Source organism: Symphalangus syndactylus, chromosome 4 (genome assembly GCF_028878055.3).
Source record: "Symphalangus syndactylus isolate Jambi chromosome 4, NHGRI_mSymSyn1-v2.1_pri, whole genome shotgun sequence".
NCBI classification, from domain to species: domain Eukaryota; kingdom Metazoa; phylum Chordata; class Mammalia; order Primates; family Hylobatidae; genus Symphalangus; species Symphalangus syndactylus.
Window position 1 is genome coordinate 55,448,890 of NC_072426.2, and position 21,465 is coordinate 55,470,354.

Here is a 21,465-nt window from a genome sequence, read left to right on the forward strand (position 1 = left end):
CTTTAGTTTATTCTTAATATGCTAGCCAAAACTACCCAGTTAAAACTCAAGTCAGATTATGTTATTCAGTCCACTGATTAAAAACTTCCCATGGCTTTTCATTTCAAAAAAGGAAAAACCAAAGTCCTTTCATTGACCTACAAGACCCCACAAAATCTGCCAACTAGCTCCTTGCGCTATCTGACTTCATCTTCTTCATGTTCTCTTCCTCTCCCTTTCCTCCAGCCACACTGGCCTTGAACCTTGAACACACCAGGCACACTCATGCCTCAGGATTTTTGTACTTGCCAATTCTCTGGATTTTTGTACTTGCTCACCCCAGGTACCAGCATGACTCCTATCCTGTTTTCTTCAGGACTTACTCAAATATTACATGATGACTCAGCTTGGCAATTCCCTCCCTCTCTCAAAATTCCTTACCTTTCTCCCCTGCTTTAATCCTTCCCTTAGACTTACACTCATCTAACGTAATAAATATTCTACTTAATCATTTTGTTTATTTTTCTCTCTCCACTAGAAATTAAGGTCCATCTAAGGGTAAAGGTTTTTGTTTCCTTAAGGCTTCCCTAGAACAGTACTTGGCACCAGAATAGTAGGTGCTTAGTAAGTATTTGCTGAATGAATGAATGATAATTTCTACATCAGGCTGATATAAACTGAAAATTTGGTTATCTTCACCAGAATTTTAGGTCAGTTCACAAGATGTAGCCCCTCTCACACAACAGTTACACGTGACAAGGGACACAAACAGAATTACCCCCACCACCTTCAATATATGCAAACCAATATGCACCCCAAGTCATGTTCAACAAGACAGTAGGATTAGCCAATATTTATGAACAAGTCAATTTTTCTAAATAGGTGGAAGATTTTTAACGTTCAAATAAATTATTTGCATTCAGGTCAGTGGAAGTTTAAGAGTTTCAAACGGCTTTGATTTCACAATTGAGAAAAGTCTTAGAAAATTATGCATGAACCCTAAAGAGAACCTGAAATACATTTGCAAGATTAAATAAATAAGACCTAAGAAGAAAAAGATAAAGGAGATTGGAATTAGTTGGGGCTGAAGAAGAGCAAGGTGAAAGTTGATTTGCCGTTTATCATGAGACTGCAAGTACGTGTTATGAAATGGCAGCCTCTACTAACTAATCTCTTAGAGTCACTCCCAGCTCTAATGAGCCCTCAGTGACAATTTTCTTGACAGTAGAAACAGTTCAACACTGGAAAAAATTTGTGCGTAGAGATATAGAATCCCTTTACCTAAAGGTCTTTAAATACAAAACAAACACTCCCTTGAGGTGATTTAGATACAATCAAGCTTGAAGTTAGAGGATAAAAACACTTTGAAGGTCATTTTGTTCTAGTCTCAATAAAATAGTCTTTTCCTCATTCCTTAACACTCGCCTTCTTAAAGAGGATTTTAAGTTTACTTCCACCAACTGGAGTTTTTGGAAATTCTGTTGTAGGATTCTCTTATCTAGAAAACGGAAGAGAGTTTCTATTTCTTTCAGCAGAAGTACACAGTATCATTCTGTCTGACAAGAAGGGCAGATAATCAAGACTAATAAACCATATTTTTGAATAGAAAAGTGGCCCAGTAATCACATGTTGTTTAAATAGTTTCGTGGGCTGGGCGCAGTGGCTTACGCCTGTAATCCCAGCACTTTGGGAAGCCGAGTGGGTGGATCATCTGAGGTAAGGAGTTCATGATCAGCCTGGCCAACACGGTGAAACCCCATCTCTGCTAAAAATACAAAATTAGTCGGGCATGGTGGCTCATGCCTGTAATCCCAGCTGCTTGGGAAGCTAAAGCAAGAGAATCGCTGGAACCCGGGAGGCAGAGGTTGCAGTGATCTGAGATTGTGCCATTGCACTCCAGCCTGGGCAACAAGAGTGAAACTTCATGTAAAAAAAAATAATAAAATAAATAGTTTCCTGAATGCAATGGACACACTCTGACATCAAAATAAGAGATAGGGTCTTTTATGTAGCATATCATCTTGGTTCTGTTACTCACCAGTCATCTTAGATTAAGTTTTAGATTAAATTTTATCTTCCAAAACCGTAGACTTTTAAATAAAAAGTTTTACTTCCTGCTTCAAGGAAATCTCTTTGTGAGAAAGCGTAAGGCTTGTAAATGACAATGGAGGCCAGCATCTTATATTGGAGAGAATGGAAACTTGGATGTCACATTGACCTGAAAGTTCTGCCTTTGTCTTTTGTTATCCATGCGATTCAACTTCTCCCAGCGTTACTTTCCTTAATTGTAAGATGGGAGTATTGCTGGCTACAGCTTCAAGATTATGGGCAGAGTAAAGATTGTGTTTTTAAATGGAATGCCACTTAGCCCAACAAATGGTGATTATTTTTGTTATTGTGGGAAGAGACTGTGTGGCCCTAAAGGTGTCAGAGACCTGGCAGGACCTTTTGTTCAAGAGGCAACTGCATAAGCAGGCTGCTGACCCAGGATAAAAATAGGAGGGAGACTTGCCTTTGAAGTGGCATTAGCAGTGCACGCCTCCGAGGCTGCTGTGCCAACCCCGGCTGCCCTCCTGTCATCAGAACGTAGGCAGCTGGGCTGGCCAGAAACATTGCCACTGACCTCATCTCCCTGCTAGGTCTAAGTGGGCCAAAATATACACTTCTTGATTTTTTTTTAAACCTTCTGTCATAAAAGAATAAAAATAATGATACTCAGTTTAAGGTCGAGAAGACCAACATGAGGGAGGAATGTGTGCATATACTTTTGTTGTCTCTTTCATCTTTGAAGCAATGATAATAATAACTAAAATGTATAAGACTTTTACTATGTACTAGCTACAGTTCTAAACACTGTATTTGTTACCGCAATTAATCCTCTCAACAACCTTATGGCCTCCATTTTGCAAATAAGGAAAGTGAGGCATATGAATTAGGTAATTTACCCTAATATTACCCTAAATTAGGTAATTTTCCCTATACAACACATACTGGCTTGTATAGGGAAGTTGGAGAAGTAAAGCTATAGGTAATAAAATTTTATTTAAATAATGTATGTTAAGGCATTAACTCTGTTAACAGAAAAAACTACTATACCAGCAATTTTTACCCTCTTACCTTTCTTTATTCTCAAAAAAGAAGTATGTCACTCTACAAGTTAGAGCCTGTGAAAATACTTGTATTAATACAGACTGTGTTCTATTTAAGTAGCTGGGATTGCTGTTTTAATTTTTTATAATTCTTGAGGAACAGGCTTACTTAAGTTTATTTTCATAAAAGTCTAGTTTAATTGGTTCAAACATAAAAAATAAATGTTAAACACATTTCAAAATATTTTCTGAAGTTCTCTGTTTCCTCAAAAGATTTAAAGAGTAAACGTCATTCATTTAGATTCCCACGGTAGAAAAAGTGAATAAGATATATATATAAAAAGTTCAGATTTCGTCAGTTTCTATGGAGAAAAAAGTAATTTTCACAATAAACAAAGAATGTTGATCTTGTTTAAAATAAATAATCTTTTGACCTTGTGGGAGTTTTTTGGGTTTTTGTTTTTTTGAGACAGGGTCTTGTTCTATCACCCCGGCTAGAGAGCAGTGGTGCTATCATAGCTCATTGCAGCCTTAACCTCCCAGGCTCAAGACATGCTCTCACTTCAGCCTCTCAAATTGCTCCAGTGAGCCACTGCACCCAGCATGTGGGAAGTTTTTGTAGAGAAAAATGTTGGTACCTGGCACATGGTAAGCACTTAATTTATTATGAGAGTCATGATTATCAGTATAGAAAACTAACATGTTTTATATTGTATTCAGTTATAATTATGTGACTGCTATTTGAAGTGGAGCTAATAGCCCTTAAGCAAAATTATTTCCCAATTAAAATGCCTTTTGCTTTTTTAGAGAAAAATCTTATCAGTTACGATGTTAAAAACAAGGATTCTTAAGAAATGTGTGCATACCATGTAACAACCTTGATTTGGCCTTTGCACAATAACATTCCCAAAACTTCCCACTGATGTGTTTAGAAGCATCCTCTGTCACAACTTCTAATTACGTTAAAAATCTCTGACAATTCAAAGCGAGTTAATGGCAATGACGAAGACAAATCAGCAACTATACAGTGTGTGACAACATAATTTCACAAAGATGTGGAGAATGCAGGATGAGGAAAATGACTGACTTGGCCTTTGTAACTGCTTTTCTGTCCACTATGTTTCTAAGCTTATTAAATGGAACCTTTGATTAATATCCTGGGCCCTGGGGAAATTGTTTAACCTACTGTTCTTTGAGAAATGTAAGATTTACTCCCTATCATATTTATGTTTTCCTGGTCATAAACATGACCCCAGAGTGAGGTTTAAAATTAGGAATCATAATCATTTGAACCTGGGAGGTGGAGGTTGCAGTGAGCCGAGATCACGCCACTGCACTCCAGCCTGGGTGACGGAGTGAGACTCCATCTCAAAAATAAAAGAAAACAAAAATAAAATTAGGAATCATAAATCCAGCTCTTCATCAGGAAAGGCATCTACAGCTTGTTTTCTTAAGCACAGAATAGAAAAAATTATGCTCAATTCCCTTAGCACATCTCTGGTCCAAGTGATAAGTTTTATTTAATGATATCTTTCCTGTTTGAGGGAATTTACACAATAATTTCATGTATGTCATTTCATTTTAGAGACATGGAGATGCCATCAACTATGTGGGATTTTCAAATGTATGATTGTTTTGCTGGAGGAGAAACATGGGTTAAAGCGAAGTATACAATGATGGTCACGATCATGTGCTTCTCGAATACAAATGGGAAACTTAAGAAACATCTTTTATCAGAAGTATCCCAGTTACATTTCTTCAGAATAAGCAGCATTTACTTCCAGTGAAAACACTAATTCCTGATATAGCTGTAGTCTGTCATTAATCGCTGAAAGGATGTCTCGGGAGGTATTGGAATGTGTGTCTACCTATCAAACATTTGAAATTAGAGACCAAATACTTAACTTTGCCCGTGGCTTTAGCTGCTATTACAGCTGGTTTTATTAGCATAGCTTTTTTTTTTTTTGAGACGGAGTCTGGCTCTGTCACCCAGGCTGGACTGCAGTAGTACGATATGGGCTCACTGCAACCTCTGCTCCCCAGATTCAAGTGATTCTCCTGCCTCACCCTCCCGGGTAGCTGGGATTACAGGCATGTGCCACCACGCCCGGATAATTTTTGTGTTTTTAATAGAGGTGGGGTTTCACCATGTTGACCAGGCTGGTCTTAAACTCCTGACCTCAAGTGATCCACCCACCTCAGCTTCCCAAAGTGCTGGGATTACAGGCGTGAGCCACTGCGCCTGGCCGGCACAGCTTTCTTAATGCATTCATGAAGCTGCAATGTATAATTGTCTAGAGATAACATTGCATGTTAATACTACAGCAAATTTTGCCATGTAGACCACACATTTATTAAAAGGATCTCATTCTTTAGTATTCTCCTGACTTCTCCCCATCCCAAAGTTTGCCTTCATTTTGATTTGATATTAGGTATTTATTGACTGTTACAATTGTTAAACAATTTTTTTCACTTTTAGTATTAATTCATGCAAATGCATTGATGAATTTACAAAAATATTATGAATTAGCTAAAATACTACATCAGACCTCTTAACTGCTATGGATATATAATCATAGCCTAAGATAAAAAGTAACTTCTGGAGAGACTAAAATGGATAGGCCCTCATCAATACACATTTTAGAGAAAGAGAGGAAAAGAGAGATCCTTTAGTAGTATGTGTGTCTAAATTCTTAAGCAATTATCCAAAACAAAAACAAAAAACAAAACAAAAAGAAAACATGGCAGTAAGCCGAGATGGTGCCACTGCACTCTAGCCTGGGTGGCAGAGCGAGACTCTGTCTAAAAACAAAACAAAACAAAAAAAAAAAGAAAAAAAAACAATCAAGCAAACAAACAAACAAAATACAATGAACAAATCAGTCATTCATTGACCACATGGCATCAAACCTGTGCAGTGACCTAGGCTCCAGCATTAACCCGTCATTTATAATATCCAGCTCTCCCATTAGTCTTTTCTCCTCCCACTGGTAAATGTACAAACATGTATTTCACATCACAGAACTTCCAACACGTCACCATCTTTTTTGTTTTAGAAATAAACTTTAGTGCCTCAAAGTTTTGAAAACAATGTGCGTGTTAGCATCAAAGCTGTCACCAAGTGGGCCTGCCTGTTTCTTTGTTCTGTACGCTCTTGTAACATGTAAGCAGCCTCTGACTGATTTTGCATTTTGTTGACATACTACTCTATTTGCCAAGATTAATGTTAAAGTTAAACAAAAATATTGGGCTCTTTCCTTATGATGCATAAAGTGCATGAACTTCCTTTTTCTTTTGAAAATTTTGTAATTGTATTTATTTTCATTTTAAAAAGCTAATAAGCATTCAAAGTGCTTCAAAATTTTCCGTTAGCCTAGATCCCAAAATAAGAATGTTTAGATTACTGCCAGATAGATTTAAGCTAGTTATTAGTAAGAATATTTTGGATTTGGAGATAACAGAGTCTGGGGCCCAACAGCCAAGGGAAGTCATACAATCTTTTCCCCAGAGATAAGAAAAAATAGCCAAGGAAATTCAATCTCTTTTCTAGATAATAACATTGTATCATTCTATTCTATTCCTAGAAATATTTATACTCATTCTTGATTAGAGGCAGGGGGTCAATTAAAAATCACGTCTCAAGACCCCCTTTAGTCTTTTGTCTTTTTTAAAAAAAGAATATTCAAAGCAAATTTTAATGCAACGAGCTTTAGAATGGCTGCCGTGAAGCACTGAGAGGGAAGGAGAGTTTGCTGCCATCTCCTGGACGTTTGAAATAAAATCGGCAAGATGAGTGCTTCAGCGCATGTTCCTTTTAGACAGGGCACTAAGACTGTGGAAGCAGGTGCAGTTTACAAGTCTGGCTGTCCCTGACTGGATAAACAGGAAGACTATTTATGGGTTTTAAAGAATAAAGTTGACTTAAGTGGTTTGCATGTTAGAAAAGTGTTATTCAAAGTGTAGTTCACAGCCCATTAGCATCAGAATCACCTGGGTTGCATGTTCCAAGAACAAATTCCTAGGTCCCACCCAAACCTAGTAAATCAGAATCTCTAAGGTGGGGCTATCTCTAAGGTGGGGAAATCTTAATTTTACACTGGGAATAAAAAGTGGAAAGCTATATGTTACACTATGAAGGGAATAGTTTGCTCATACTAAAGTGCAGTATATAAAGGAAATCATATTAGTTCATTCAATGTAAAATTAAAATTAAAAGTTCTAAGTAATATATTTAGTGTTGCTCTTTATTTCAGTAATACCACCCACAATGAGTTGTGACATTTCAGTGAGTATTTCATAATGCAGAATTCAAAATCTAGCCCATATTGGACTTACATGAAGAATTATGATCTGCACCATTTGATAAACAGTAATAAGTAATCCAACCACAATCAACAGACTCTGAGTGTGAATTAAAACAAAAACAAAACTCCAAACCAAAGATCTAACTGTGGAAGGATTGGAATGAAACCTTAAATTAGTACTTTATATTAGTTCAACCAATTCCTTAGAGATTCTTAGCTCTAGAAAATGGTTTTGTGAACATTTCTTTATCAGTGTTAGATATGCTAGGCGAAAAAAGAACAAAAGGGTTTTTAGTGCAGTAAGAGACCTAGTTTTGCTTTATTTTTAAATGTAATTAAATGGCACAAAAGGAAAGCAAAACTAAATCAATTCAATTGTATTTGAAACAAAAGCTATTCTGGATTCAGATAAAATTTTCAGAATCTCAGCTTGCTTTGATTTTTTATCTTCAAGATGAGTCTTCTGCTTCTGACTCAGAAGGATTCTAGAAGTACCAGAAAACCCACAAAAATTCCCTGGGTTTGAAAGGCAGCTGGAATATTAAGTTCCTCCCTATGTCAGTGGCTCAGCTTCTTAGAATTGTTTTTCATCACTTGCCCTGAGCTGGGAGTTTGCTCTGTTCAGGCCAAGGTTTCACTCTTTCTGTTTTTGGAAAGTGATCATGCCTCTCAGGCAAGGGGATCAATTACTCTAAAAAGGCCAGGTTGCTGACCCTTTGTCCTAGGACAGTGTGGAAAGGAGGGATAAGGACAGCTGTGAGCTGCGCCCTCCTAGGTCAGCCCAACTGTTGCAGGTCTGAAGTGGGGTAGTCTCAGGGATAGGGTTGCCAACTGCTCCACTTTCAGCCTAATAGGCCTATTGAAGCTTCAACTATGCTACCAGGTTACTCAGGATACCAACTATCCTGTTTAGAGAGTATGTTTGGTTTACAAACATTTCCCCAGAAGAGCTCTCTTCATATGACTAAGTCCACTATATTCATTCTATTTAACATTGGTACTTTGAACTGAAAGCAGTGTCTTTATAGTAGAGGCTCAAAGCTGATGTTAAGTTTATTTTATAAAAATACTGAACCAGTCTTTTTGAATCTGGTCTCATCTTTGTATACCACGAAAAGAATGCTAGCACAATAGATGAACACAAAGCAGGAAAAAATGGACAAACAGGCTGAATACAGAGGAATGTAAACATATAAACTTCAGTAAGAAGAAAAAAGAGAAGAAACAAAGATCTCTCAACGACTCCTGGGAATAGATTTCTTGTGTCAATGTGAGATTTACAGTGACATTCCTTCTACTTTTCCTATTTTAGTTGTGGGTCTCATACTGGGATTCATATTAACAGAGAACACAAAAGAACTTGTTTAATTGTGTTTTCCTCATGGGAAGTTTTTAAAATAGTAGTTATTGTTTATTGAGTGCCCCTTAGAAGAATAATAATAGCTAACATGTGTTGAATACTTTCCCTGTGCCAGGCAGTGTTTTATATACATAATGCATATTGTTTCATTTAATCTTCGTAACAACTTGTGAGGTACACCTATTATTGTCTTCATTTCACAGCTGAGGTACTGAAGCACAGGGCGATTGAATCCTTTGTCTAAAGTCTCCCAACCAGCAGGAGGCAGGCCTGGGACTCAGAGGCAGGCAGTGTGGCCCTAGAGCCCACACTCTTAATCACTACAAACGTACTTCTTGTGGGCTCAAGGTTTACACACCTTATCTCATCTAATAGTATGTGAAGTTCATTGAAGACATGATTACCTTTTGCTTTTCCTAAATTAAAAAAAAGTCTTGTCTTCTTTTTAATTTAAAAATTGTAAGGACCCTTATTCTCTGCATTATTGTTACTGAAATTTGAGGGTTTCTCTCATCACTCTTCTGTTCTTCCTTTATTTGCCAGATATAAATTACCATAACTCTGGTAGTATGTGATGCTGGTTGGCTGGAAGCGGTAGGTTTTTAAGGCATTTGGTCTAGTGCATTGTGGGAATTTGTTCAATGGAAACCAGCAAAATGTTGAGCTTCCCTTCACCATTATTGAGTTATAATAAGCAAATAGGCTGATGGAGATAAAAACTACAGCTTTTCCCCATGTACCCTGTTTAAAAATGTCTATTGCTTGGAGCTACCAAACTCTTGGATGTTTCAATATTTCTTATTTTGATTTAGAAGGTTTAGTGTAACTTTGGAGTTATCTCTGAGACATGTAAAACTCATCACTTCTGATGAGCACTTCCTTCTGTGACCTGAGTCTTCTTGCAATCAGGGGAGGTAGTATAGCCTTGTGATTAGATGATGGCCATGGAGTTTGATTGTTGGGTCCCGAGGCTTAGCCCTACCATGTTACACAAGTTCCTTAAGTTTTCTTTACCTCAATTTCCTTATCTTAAAGTGGGATGATAATAATACCTATATCATACTTTCATCATTTTGTGGTGACAAAAAAAGTGCTTAGAGTGGTACCTAGCACATCGTAAGCCCCCATAAATGTTACCTTATTAATGGCTCTATGATTTTAAATTAAGGCAATAAAGCTCTGCAAATGTAATGAGTTTTTACAATTAACCTAGAAGCTCACATCTTCTTTTTTTGAAGTTGGTGATGGGACCGTTCAAAATCCATGTTTAGAATCTATCACACTAGTTCCTCAGGAGATGTTTTCAAAATAACAATGATATATAAAACGAAAAAAAAAAAACTACTAGAAAAAATGTAAGGTTTAAAAGTGTCCTTGCTGGGAAGCCTTTGACAGAAATAACTGTTGAGAAATCTTCCACTGAGGAATCTTTGAGGTGGGAAGGGTTTGCTGCCTCATGCACTTGACTGTTGTCCTGACTGGGATTGGCACCATGGCACTCTAAGATTCCAGGGGTAACTCTTTTTCAGAGTGTAGTGTGAAATACTGAAAACTTGTGACTCCCTCAGCATTATTCTGTTTAGAATTATTCTTGTTGAAATGCCCTAAGTTATTATTGGTTTAGTAGCAAGCCATGCTAGGTGCTGATTCACTACTTAATAAGAAAGTTCCCTGAGTTACATTTAGTTAAAATGGCAGAAAGCCAAAGGGAGCACTTCCTTTTATGCAGAGTTTGATTATGCTTTATTTTTAAAAATCACATTCTTCCCCATTACCAGCCAATGAACAACACCTATTCATTCTGAAATAAGAAAATGAAAGAATTTTGAGAAGTCACACAACATTGCTGTCAATTTCATTTTTTTTTTACTTATAAAACAGATGCTTCTTTCTCAGAGATGGGTTTTCACTTTCAACATGCGTCGTAGCATCTGATTTTCTGAGCCATCTTGGGAAACGGAGTCTTTCCCAATGTCACTGAATGTGGTCAAAGCCATCTGCGAAGCAGACAGTAGGCTCTTGGTGAATCAGTTTGGGAAATTCACAATTAAGCAGTCTCAGGGAGTGAAATTCCGGGGTCTGATGAGACTGTGGAAACCATGTGGTACTGTAGGGAGAGCACAGGTTTGGATGCCAGACAAATATCTAAATCTAACCCTAATCCACTGCTTTTAAGCTTAGTGATTGTTGCACAAGTTGTTCAGCTTCTCTGAGCTTAGATACCTCAACTGTAAAATGGGAATAATACCTTCTTTTTAGTGTAATTCTGAAGAATAAATGAAATCACAGTATAATTGGTTAAGAATTCAGGCTGCAGACTGAATCCAGGGGCCATTACTTAACATTGTATGATCTTTAGCAAGTTACTCAGCCTCTTTGTGCCTCAGAATCTCATCTGTAATCTATAAAATGGGGATAATGATCATACCTAGCTCACAAGGACTGCTGATTAAAAGCAGTAATCTGTGAAAGATACTCAGCACAAATCAGGGCCCAAATTTTGTGCTCAGCTAATGTTAGCTATTATCGAAACTTATGTAAAATACTTAACACAGTTCCTGCATATAGTAGAAACTTAATACGTTAACTCCTATCTTTTCCTCAGGACCCATGAGATTATTTGAATGACTGCCACAGCTTCTGTCCCCACTCATGTCATCCTAACTTGAACCAAAATGCTTGATTCTGGGTTGTTGCATGGCCTTGATTATTGCACCAAATAAAAGTATCAAAGATTCTCTGACTTCTACTGTGTATCCTGAAGAAAAGACAAATCAAAATACTATGGCTTTTGTTATTTACTTCCAAGAAGAACATTTTTCTGTTTATTCTTAGAATGTGCATTTTTTTTTCAACTCAGGGCCAAGTACAACCTTTTGATTTTTAAAACTTTTTCAACTCAGGGCCAAGTACAATCTTCTGATTTAAAAAACTTTTTTCATGAACAAACCATCAGTAGTTATTAAGAAGCCCAAGAAATAGGAGCTGTGAAAGCAGGATTTCTTCGTGTTTCCTTTGAATGTTGTTATTTTGAGTATTATCATTATCAGGTAGAGGAAGAAAGGTAGGCTGGGAAGTAGGTCCTTATGATATCTTGACTATGGATCCCAGATTTACATTTCACCTGTCATGGAGCACACATAATTTAGATAAACATGTCAAGAATGACATAAACAGAGGTAAACACAAGGAGTTTTAAATTTGGAACCAAAAAATAAAAATTAGAAAAATTATTACCTATATTAATAACAAAAAAATTACTTAAACTCTAGGACCCTGTAGAAGTCTAGGGGATGCACTTTATTGGCTGGAAAACCTTTGATAAAATCAGAAGTCTGAGAAATGTCTGACAGGATTTGATATTTAAAATTAAATTTCTCTTTATTCAATTGCCTCTGAGTAGTGCTGTGATTTCCAAGTGCCAGGTAGTTTGGTGTACAAATATACATACCACAGAAACATACAGTTTTTAAAAAAATTAAGAAACAGGCTGCATCTGACAACATCAAGAAAAAAGATAATTCTGATTCAAGGGCTTCTCCAGAAGATGGGGTTTCATTGGCATGACACTCATAGGATGACCTGTCGTTTTTGTACTGTTTTTTCTAGAACCATAGAGGGATGACAGTAACTGGCTTCTTAGAGCAATTTTGCCTGGTGTCTGGATCCTGTGGGAATTTATTAGCCTGCTTTGTGGCCCTTGGCCCACCCTGGTAGGACATCTAGAGAAGAATTCAATTCTGCTTTTTCCCAGAATAATTGTTGACTAACTCGGCAGCACCGAAGTGTCACAGGCGTCTTTGTGTCCCCCAGAGTCCAATGATATGTGGACCCAAGATCAGCGAGGGTCATGTTTCTGGGAATACAATGTTGGTTCTTAGAATTTATATATTTTTTCTCATGAACTTATAAAAATGTTTAAAAACAAACTCAACAACACTGATTTTAAAAGGGAATGAGCACACGCCCCACGACTTCCCTCTAGAAGCATTTTAAGCATTTAGCTTTTCAAAAAACAATCATTTCTTTTTGATGACCATGACTTCAAATGCCCTGCCTGCTGGGCCAGTGGTGACTCATCAAATAGCAACTGATTTCAATAACTCACCCTTAGAATGGGGGTGCTTGCAGGAGCCCTAGTTTATAACTGGATGAAATGATACGCAGCAAAGGGCCTTTATTTGAGAGATTAAATCTAAGTGCAGACACTAACAGCCATGTGTCTTCTGCTCTTAAGAGGGTTTACTGTGAAAGAGCCACACAGAGTGTTTGACATGCCTCTCAGCAGCCTAATGACCTTCAAAGTTCTTTAACCTCGTAATTGCAAATAGGAAAATGGTCTCACATACGTTAGTCCACCCCCTTTCAATGTAGATCAGGTGTTTTTTGTTTGTTTGTTTGTTTTTTGACATCTCAGATGTGACTCTTGCTGCCAGGTTAGAATTTAGGCTGTGTAATAATTCTCAGCTGTCCTACAATGCCTGCTTCTTGAAAGAAGTTGGCACTTTCTAGAATAGCTAAATAACTCGGGCTTATTTAAAGAACTATTTGTAACTCAGATTGGTTTTCCTATGGTTAAAATAAGTGCTTCTTGTGAAAACTAAATAAAACAGTTAATTCAAAGCCTTGATATAAGTTACCACTAACAATCATACTAAATATATTTTGAAGTACAAAGTTTAACATGCTCTAGAATGACAACCCAAATGTGTCTTATAAAACACGTTCCTAACAAGGTATGCTTTACACTACCAATGCAGAAACTGTGTTTTTTTTCCTCTCTAAGAAACAGGATGTGTCAAAATGATAAATGTTCTAAGATTAAAGGGGCAATGCTCAGATTCCTAATCTTACCAGTTCTGGGATTCACTCTGCCCTCCTAGAAGACTGAGGGGAATATGCTCTACTTACATGTCCATGGAACCTTCCTTCCTCCTAGAATCCCAAGCGTTATGCAGATTCACTATAGCACAACATTCCCGTCAGGAAGAGAGGTTTGACACATGATTAAGGGGAAACTTGTGGAAAGAGAAATGTTTAAGTTCCTGCAGAAAGTCAGTGACTGTGATGACCTTTTTCATTTATATTCCAGTGCCTGTATTTAAACCATGCAGTGGATTTGGGATAATATACATAAGGGACCTAACATAACATAGGAACTCAGTAAATGGTTGTCCTTCTTGAGCTGGCAATGAAAACTGACTTCGTGGATGCTCTGCCTAGAAATTTGCTAAGGACAAAGGAAGAGGCAAAGTCTTAAAAACTAAACAAAAACTGCCTCCCTACACCTCATAACCAGCAGACCAACCAATCAAGCTAATATCAACACAGCTAAGCCAACAACACTCAGATTGAAAATGTACCCCGTGGGAGAGAGGCTGACGTCTGGAGGTCTAACTCTCCCTTCTGTCACACTGACACTTGGCCCCACTTCCTTGTCATCACTTCCTTGGCCCCAACCTGAAAGGTGGCACATACAGCCCCCTGGTGGGGAGACAGGGAAAGCAAATTCCTCTTACTCCAGGGAGCTGGTTAGTCCTTCTCCCTCCCACTTCCCATCTCCTTCAGAGTGAGGTCAGACTTTGTTGTGGATATTGTTTTGGAGAACTTCCACCCTCTTCTATACAGTGGGACTGTATGGTCCAAAACGAGACCTATGCTGCCAGTGCCCAGCTGAAGTTGTAGATGCTTTTACTGCATGCCTGACATGCCTCTTACAAGGTTTTGGGGAACTCCAAATAGTCCTAGGATGACCAGAAGGCATAGTCATGTTATTTGCGTCTTTAGTTATCAACTCCAAACAGTGGCTCTGCTAAGATTGCCACCTGTCCAACAGGAAATGGAAAGAAAACACTTCTCATTCCTGCATGCCACACCACTAGACAACTGGAAATACTTCTGGGTCATTACCATCCTAGGATGCTTTTAAGCCGATGATCTCAAACTGACTACCTGTGTGTTCCATGTCTTTCCTCTAATTCATGCCGTTCTTTAAAGGCTATGTTAAGAATGCAAAGCTATAAAAATGATCTTTTTTCCTGCTGCACCATAAGAGCCTTTTTTGGTTGTTCTATTAGAAAAGAATTCAAAATGCAAGCATTCAACAGATTTCCTTTGCAGGGAACAAGTAATACAAACAACTGTGTTATATAATGAATAGATTGCTTTTTTCCTTTATCCTGTATTAATCTTAATTGGTTTCCCAAAAAGGCAAATAAGAGACCAAGCTACATCCTGTGTTTGTAACCTCTAGGTAAATTTCCGCCAAAAGCAATGAAAGATTTTCCAGAGAAAAAGCAGAAGAATCAGCCCCATTGTTCTGCAGCTGACTTAATTCTCCTCTTTATGTTTCAGAAATACCTAAGGATTACAGTTTTACAATGTATGGAGAAACAGATATGCTAACAACAATGAAATTGTGGTGGGAGCCATATAGAGAAATATCAGAGAAATTAGATCAGAATAGCTCATACAAGGAAGATTTTTTTTCAATATGGACATTGAACAGATAAAGGAGACAGTAGTATTTTAATAGGATAGTGAAAAATATAGCAGATTGACAGTGACAGCAGAAAAAGAGCAGGAATACAGATATTTTCAGAGGATTAAAATGGTACTGTGTACCCTCAAACCAGGCAAGTTTTTCTGAGAGGTCTCTAAACATATCTCCTGCATAGAGTAGATGATTTTCCTTGGAGCTGTCATAAATGCTTTATAGTTCTCTACATTAATTCGCGTCGAATATTTTCCATGGTTGGTCAGGCTCAGACTTAAAATAGATCTGAGAAAGGTCTTCAGGTTTACTTTCAGTACCATTATTCACTTCATAGCCAGCTGGGTGACGACATGGTGTGTGGCCAATTCAAGTTTACAAGGTAACCTTGCCTGAATTATCCTGGTCCATCGAATACAAATAGTAAAGTGAAGGTGAGAGAATAGAATTGCAAAGAACGTGGGAGAAGCAGTTGTCAAAAAGCAAAACGAACGCAGGAAAAAAAATCTGTGAGATCACTCAGAAATGATGCTAAAAATTGTGTGCTCTCACCCTATAGTCTCCACACGCATGGGGTTCCTCGTGCTTCACAATCAGCCCCTGTAGTCAGTCAGTAAACCTTCAGGTTCCAATCATGTGGTTTCTCCAGGTAAAACAATAGCCATGTATACCTTTATGTGTGTCCTGCCTTTTACATGTTACTTCATTATCCTGTATACCCTACCACTTGCCTCAGCTGAGGAAAACAAACTTATGCTTTCATGGGCAACTGGAGATGTACTCACTTAGTTCCTTAAGTAACTGGGGAGGGAGGGTGGGAATCAATCTTTAAAGATAATTATCCTTCTTTCCTTATCCCATTTACTTCATTATTATTATTACTATTATTATTATTATTATTGAGACAGGGTCTCATTATGTTGCTCAGGCTGGTCTCCAATTCTGGGCCTCAAGCAGTCCTCCTACCTCGGCCTCCCAAAGTGCTAGGATTCCAGGCACGAACCACCATACCCAGCCCCACTTACTTTAAATAAGTTTTCTGAAATGAGTTTATATATGTAGAAACATCTGGCAAAGAACCTAATACATAATAAGTGCTCAGTAATTATTAAGACCCTCTTTCTTACCCACTTCTTACTAAACTATATACATTCCTACAATCCTCCGAGTACCTTCTCTGTGATATCAAACAGGTGGCTGAGATTGACAGACCAGAGCTGCTCCCTGTCCTTGAGAGATTCCTTATTCCTTTAACACTAGTAATAGAGATAAGCACTACCTAAAAGGGAAATCTCAGTCAGTATAGGTTATACCTTCACTACATTTGAAACTTTCACTGTAGGAGCACAGCTGTTATGTTACATAAAGGCTGATTCCTGATGTTTGATATCACTGATCACTGTCTTTCTTGTGGCTACAGCACAAATCCTAAGTATCCTGCTTACTTAATATAACGGTACACGTCTATTTTGGGGTGCTCCTGGATTTTTTAAGTGTGCAAAGAAGATAAATATATTTTAGGTCAATCTGAGTTGGATTTTTGACTCATTAAAAATATTATACTCCTTGGACCCAGATTAGGAGGTGACATATCTGAAATTAAGTAAGTTGAGGACTTTGCTAGGCATTCTCAGGGACTCAAGAAACACTGCAAACAATTTATGTCAAGCAAAGTGGACACTTAGCTTCAGCTACAAGATTACTCTTCCACAACAGATGGTTTCCACACCTGAATTGTGACACCACTTTTCTTGGCCGAGAACTTTGGCCTTGGTGCCACAAAATAAGATGATGAGGCTGATTCTTGCTTTGGCGAGGTGGGAATGCCCACAGGCACTGGGGATGCACTGACTGGTGGGGAGGCCTCTGCAAAGAAGGAAGGAGGAGAGGTATAGGCTGGTACCGAGTACACTGACGAAGCCTGCACATTCGTAGGTGAGGCAGCATTCACTGGCCGGGGAGGAAGAGCTTGTTTCATGGCCAGGGCTGAATTGACCTTGACTGATGACTTCTGGGGGAGGCCATCCTTTGCATCTGGAGGTTGGAAAGTAAACAAGGATGCATTGAGCTGATATGGTTGGTGCTTCATGACATCTAATGCATTGAGGGGTTTCTTCCCCTTTTTCTTGCCCGTTTTGGAGGGCTGTGCGGCCGAAGGCTGAGACTTGAGAGCAGCCAGTGGGTAAGACGGCGAGTGGATAGGATTATAGGCCACAGGAGGAGGTGCTCGGACATTGGAGGAGTACTTCCAACTGGCGGGGAGAGATGGAGTGGGAGACTGAGCTCGAGCAGCGTGGGCCTGCACCGTGTCTGAATCGACCACATACTTCTCCATTCTTGACTGCCTTTTAGCAAAGAGCTGAGCTCCTCTCCCACTCATTCCTGGAAGCTCATTGGATGGTCCCACTGCACCAGGCTGAGCAGCATTGACTGTTGGTGTGGAAACTGTTGGTTTGGGTGTGTAATTCTGACTGGCTACTGCTGCTTGTGGTCCTTTGAAGGGACCAGCCACATTCAAAGCACTTGCAGGCCGGGCAGGAGGGTAAGAAGGCTGGGCTATTTTGATGGAGGAGACAACGGTGCCTTTTGATGGGTTGGATGTGGGGAAGGCAGGAGGTTGGGTGGGAGCCACTCCTGGAGACCAGACTGGGGAAACTGGAGTTACTGGTTGGGAGGATGAGGACTTGACTGCAGGTTTTGGAGCAACAGGAGGAGGGGTCTTTTGTTTGGCAGAGGAGCTTTGCATGAAATTACAAGCCTCTGCCCCCAAGCTGAGGTAGTCTTCTTCCGGTCCGGAATCACCTCCAGCTCCAGTGCCCCGTTTGCCTTCTGAATTTTGAAGGAGTGACAAGAGTTCAGGATTTGGGCTTACTTTGGGCTCTTTAAAAGTAAACATGGGTTTTGTCGTGCTTCTCCTTTTGGCCTCCTGTAATATTCCTGTTCTTTTTGCTGGCACTGAGATCCTCTCATCTCGGGAAGCTATTCGCTCAGATGAATCGTAAAAGGCTGGCTGGGACCACGGGGCAGCCTGGGGCCATGGAGGGGGCTGTGCTGGGCCAGCAATCGGACTTGATACCCCTCTGGAGAAAGCGTCAGGGGGAGGAGTGACTGCAGAGTAAGGTGGAGGTGCAGGAAAGTCAGCAATGGGACTCGTCATGTTTCGGGTTGGCGAGAAGGGGGTAGCTGGCTGATTCACAGACCCTGGGAAGGGTTTGGCCGTTCTATTCATGGGGACCATCCTCTGGATGTTTGCTGTCTCAGATGCCCCACTGAAGCCATTCTGTTGGGGAACATGGCCAAGACCATGACTCACCTCGATGTAGCTTTTGCTCACAGAGCTCTGCGTTCTCACCGACTCTTCCTCCTTTCTTTGGTAAGAAGTCATGGTTCTCAGGCCATCGGTCTGGGCAGCATCTTGTTCTCTGCTTGGCGTTCCACCTACCTTGTCCTCTTCTTTTTGGGCTGTGATCTGATCCATTCTCTCCCTCCTCTTGGCAAACATGAGGGCTCCCTTGCCTGTGGTGTCTGGTAACATCTCCATCTTGTCCCCTCTGTTCAGTTTCTTTTCAATGTCCACCAGTCTAGAATCCCAGTCAAAGTTCACAACTTGTGTGTTGTCGTCAACGTCAGACAATAACTCTTCATCCACCTCTGATTCGCTTGCACCAAGAAATGCCACTTCACATGTATCCTCCTTGCCACCTTCTTCCTCCTCGTCCACCTCTCGCTCAAGCTCGCCAGTACCGTAGCTAACTAGGGTGTATTTCCTCGCCCTCCGACGTCGCTTCTTAAACATCAACACCCCCTTGGAGTTGGGGTTGGGAGCATCCGTTAGAAGAAGGGCAATGCTTTTGCATTTAGATTTTGCTTCCTTCACTTGTTTTTCTGACAGGCTTTCACTCCTCCTGAGCCCTAGGGAAAGTAAAAAAAAAAATAATTATATTGAGCTGATGAGTTCAAGGAAGACACCACAGCAACTCAGAAATGAACGCTCCTGGGCGAAAATAAATATGTAAAAAATTGCCATTGAGAACCGAATTTTGAAGGAATCCAACACGTTTCTTTTTCTTATTTCTCTTAACATGTTTCCTTCTACAATAACATACTGTTCTATTTGTTTACATAAAAACATTTTATATATGCTGATTAGAATATATGTTTCATACATTTGTTTCTCTAGAGATCTTTCCACTTTAATAAAAACTGGCTAGTAAATATCAATTAATAGGATAAAATTAGAATGAAGTAGGACACAATTTAAAGACATAATATTTTCTGAAAAACAAGATGAGACATATCTCATACTTCCATATTTTCAAATAAAGTATCAATATAAAACTGTTTCCAGGAATCTTAAAAAGAGAGGAGTGTCCCAAGAAGATGTTTTAAAATTTTCTAAATGTTTTAATGTAATGAATTTAGCTATTTAGGTTTTCTTCTTTCTCTTTTTTCTTTTTTTGCCCTGACAACCACCCCAAATATTTCCATTCACAGCTAGTGGATTAATATAAATTCAAAACACTGAATTAATCATTGAAGGTACTGAATCAATAATTAGTTAAAATTCAAAATATGACATTATTGTAAATACATATAAGAAACCCTAGCTACAAAGTTTTCTAGACAGATTGGTTTGTAAATGTATTGCTATTTTGGAAATATAATATTACTTTCCTTGCAGCAAGAATAAACCTTGGAGAAATTTAAAAATTGACTTGTGACCCACTTAACTGTGTAAAAACTGATGCAGTGATTAAGTCATTTAAAACAAGAATATGATTTTTATTTTATAAAAGTAAAAATATTTAAAATTTTCTTCCATAATTATTATAAAAAATAAATTGGTGGCAAATTATACACTTGATCTTAGCCAAAAGGCCGAGAAGCAATGGCAAATTGTAGCAACTAAACATATAGCATCTCTTATTTATAATTTATAATTATATCATGTTTCCAATGATAATGAGTGTGAGTCCCCTAAATTTTTTAATTCCTCAAAATAGTTAAGTGGAAAATTAAGAAAAATTTTTTGACTATTTTATGATTGAAAATTAGCTCTTTTTGTCACAGACTTAATGGTTAATTTTTAAAAAATAAAATATAATCCAAGGAAATAATTTTATAATATGATTACAGGCATTTACTGGTGATCAAATTTTCTAGAGAAAAAATAGTTGAAACTGTGGTTATTACTAAATATAATTCCTTTTTTGACTAGTGTTATACAACTTATTAAATTGACAGTCACAGTTGCTGCTAACTTCACTGCCAACATGTAAAGTATGTGAATGGTGTCTCAATACTCTTGTTTAATATGCTATAAATGTGAAGATGGCCTACAGATGCTTAAAGTATAAGGAATGATTAACAGCACTTGCCAATAAAGCTACAAATGGTTATGCTAAAAATATGCTTTGAAAGGAATAACAATAGGTTAGAAGACTTAATATCCTACTTTGAATAACTGATTTCATTGCCATTGTGTATCACATATACAGTCAAGTGCCTTTGCCTGTCAGCCTTTACATCCTCAAATAAAATTCCAAAATTAGTTATAAAAAAAAAAAAAAAGCCATGAAATAAAACAACAGAAATCCTAACACCTAACTGCAATTCTTATCCCAATTCTCCTTTCTGTCTTCTTTCCCCTGGGTAAAACAAAATGCCATAGAAAGCACTGAATTTAAATATATTTTATGTTTGGAGACATTTAAATGCCTCCACATGGCCCTGGAGACTGACTTCTGTGTCTAGAAGGTAGATGAAGCACTTTGCAGTCTAATGAAGGCTTACAAAACGGAGAGGATCATGTAACTGCTCAGTGTACACATGTCCTTGTCTGTCAAACTCACTTCTGCAAGCATCATCAAGCTGCACAATGATTTTTTTCAAAACAAGGATCTGCTTTAGATATCAGTGGTAGAGCTTTTATTTTAAAGACACCTCTCAGTAGCAGACTCAACAGTTTTTGACATTTAAACTGAGTCCACATGACTTCAAGTGCTTTCTTATGCTATTTTAACATGAAATATTTCAACTTTCTGAAACAAAGTGAATAGGTACATTGACAATATTATTTTCTTTAACAGTTCCTGTGCCTTTGGGGATAAAAAGAAATTCATGAAAAATGTTTAAATCTATATGAAGTTCAGACTTACTGCTTCCCATTTAGAAACTGGTATTCTCCACAATTTCACATTTGTGATTTTGTGCATTAATTAAATATTTCCTTAAGCCAAT

At 38.4% G+C, this 21,465-nt stretch overlaps 1 protein-coding gene and 1 pseudogene across 3 annotated transcripts in view; both read right to left on the reverse strand.

Moving 5' to 3' along the window:
- SYNPO2 (synaptopodin 2) overlaps nucleotides 1-21,465 on the reverse strand; it is a 172,470-nt gene that overhangs the window by 11,964 nt on the left and 139,041 nt on the right. The window contains exons 4-5 of one of the 3 annotated variants that reach the window (XM_055274701.2): nucleotides 16,955-19,137; nucleotides 10,115-11,856 (exon numbers count right to left, since the gene is read on the reverse strand). The exons of 1 other annotated variant lie outside the window; for it this stretch is intronic. In XM_055274701.2, coding sequence (XP_055130676.1) covers nucleotides 11,779-11,856; nucleotides 16,955-19,137 — 2,261 coding nt within the window. In that variant the 3' untranslated portion in view covers nucleotides 10,115-11,778. Of the gene's footprint in view, nucleotides 1-10,114; nucleotides 11,857-16,954; nucleotides 19,138-21,465 lie in introns of those variants that run through there. One more of the 3 variants, XM_055274699.2, reaches the window with a different exon arrangement.
- Nucleotides 20,032-20,115, reverse strand: LOC129481498 (uncharacterized; annotated as a pseudogene).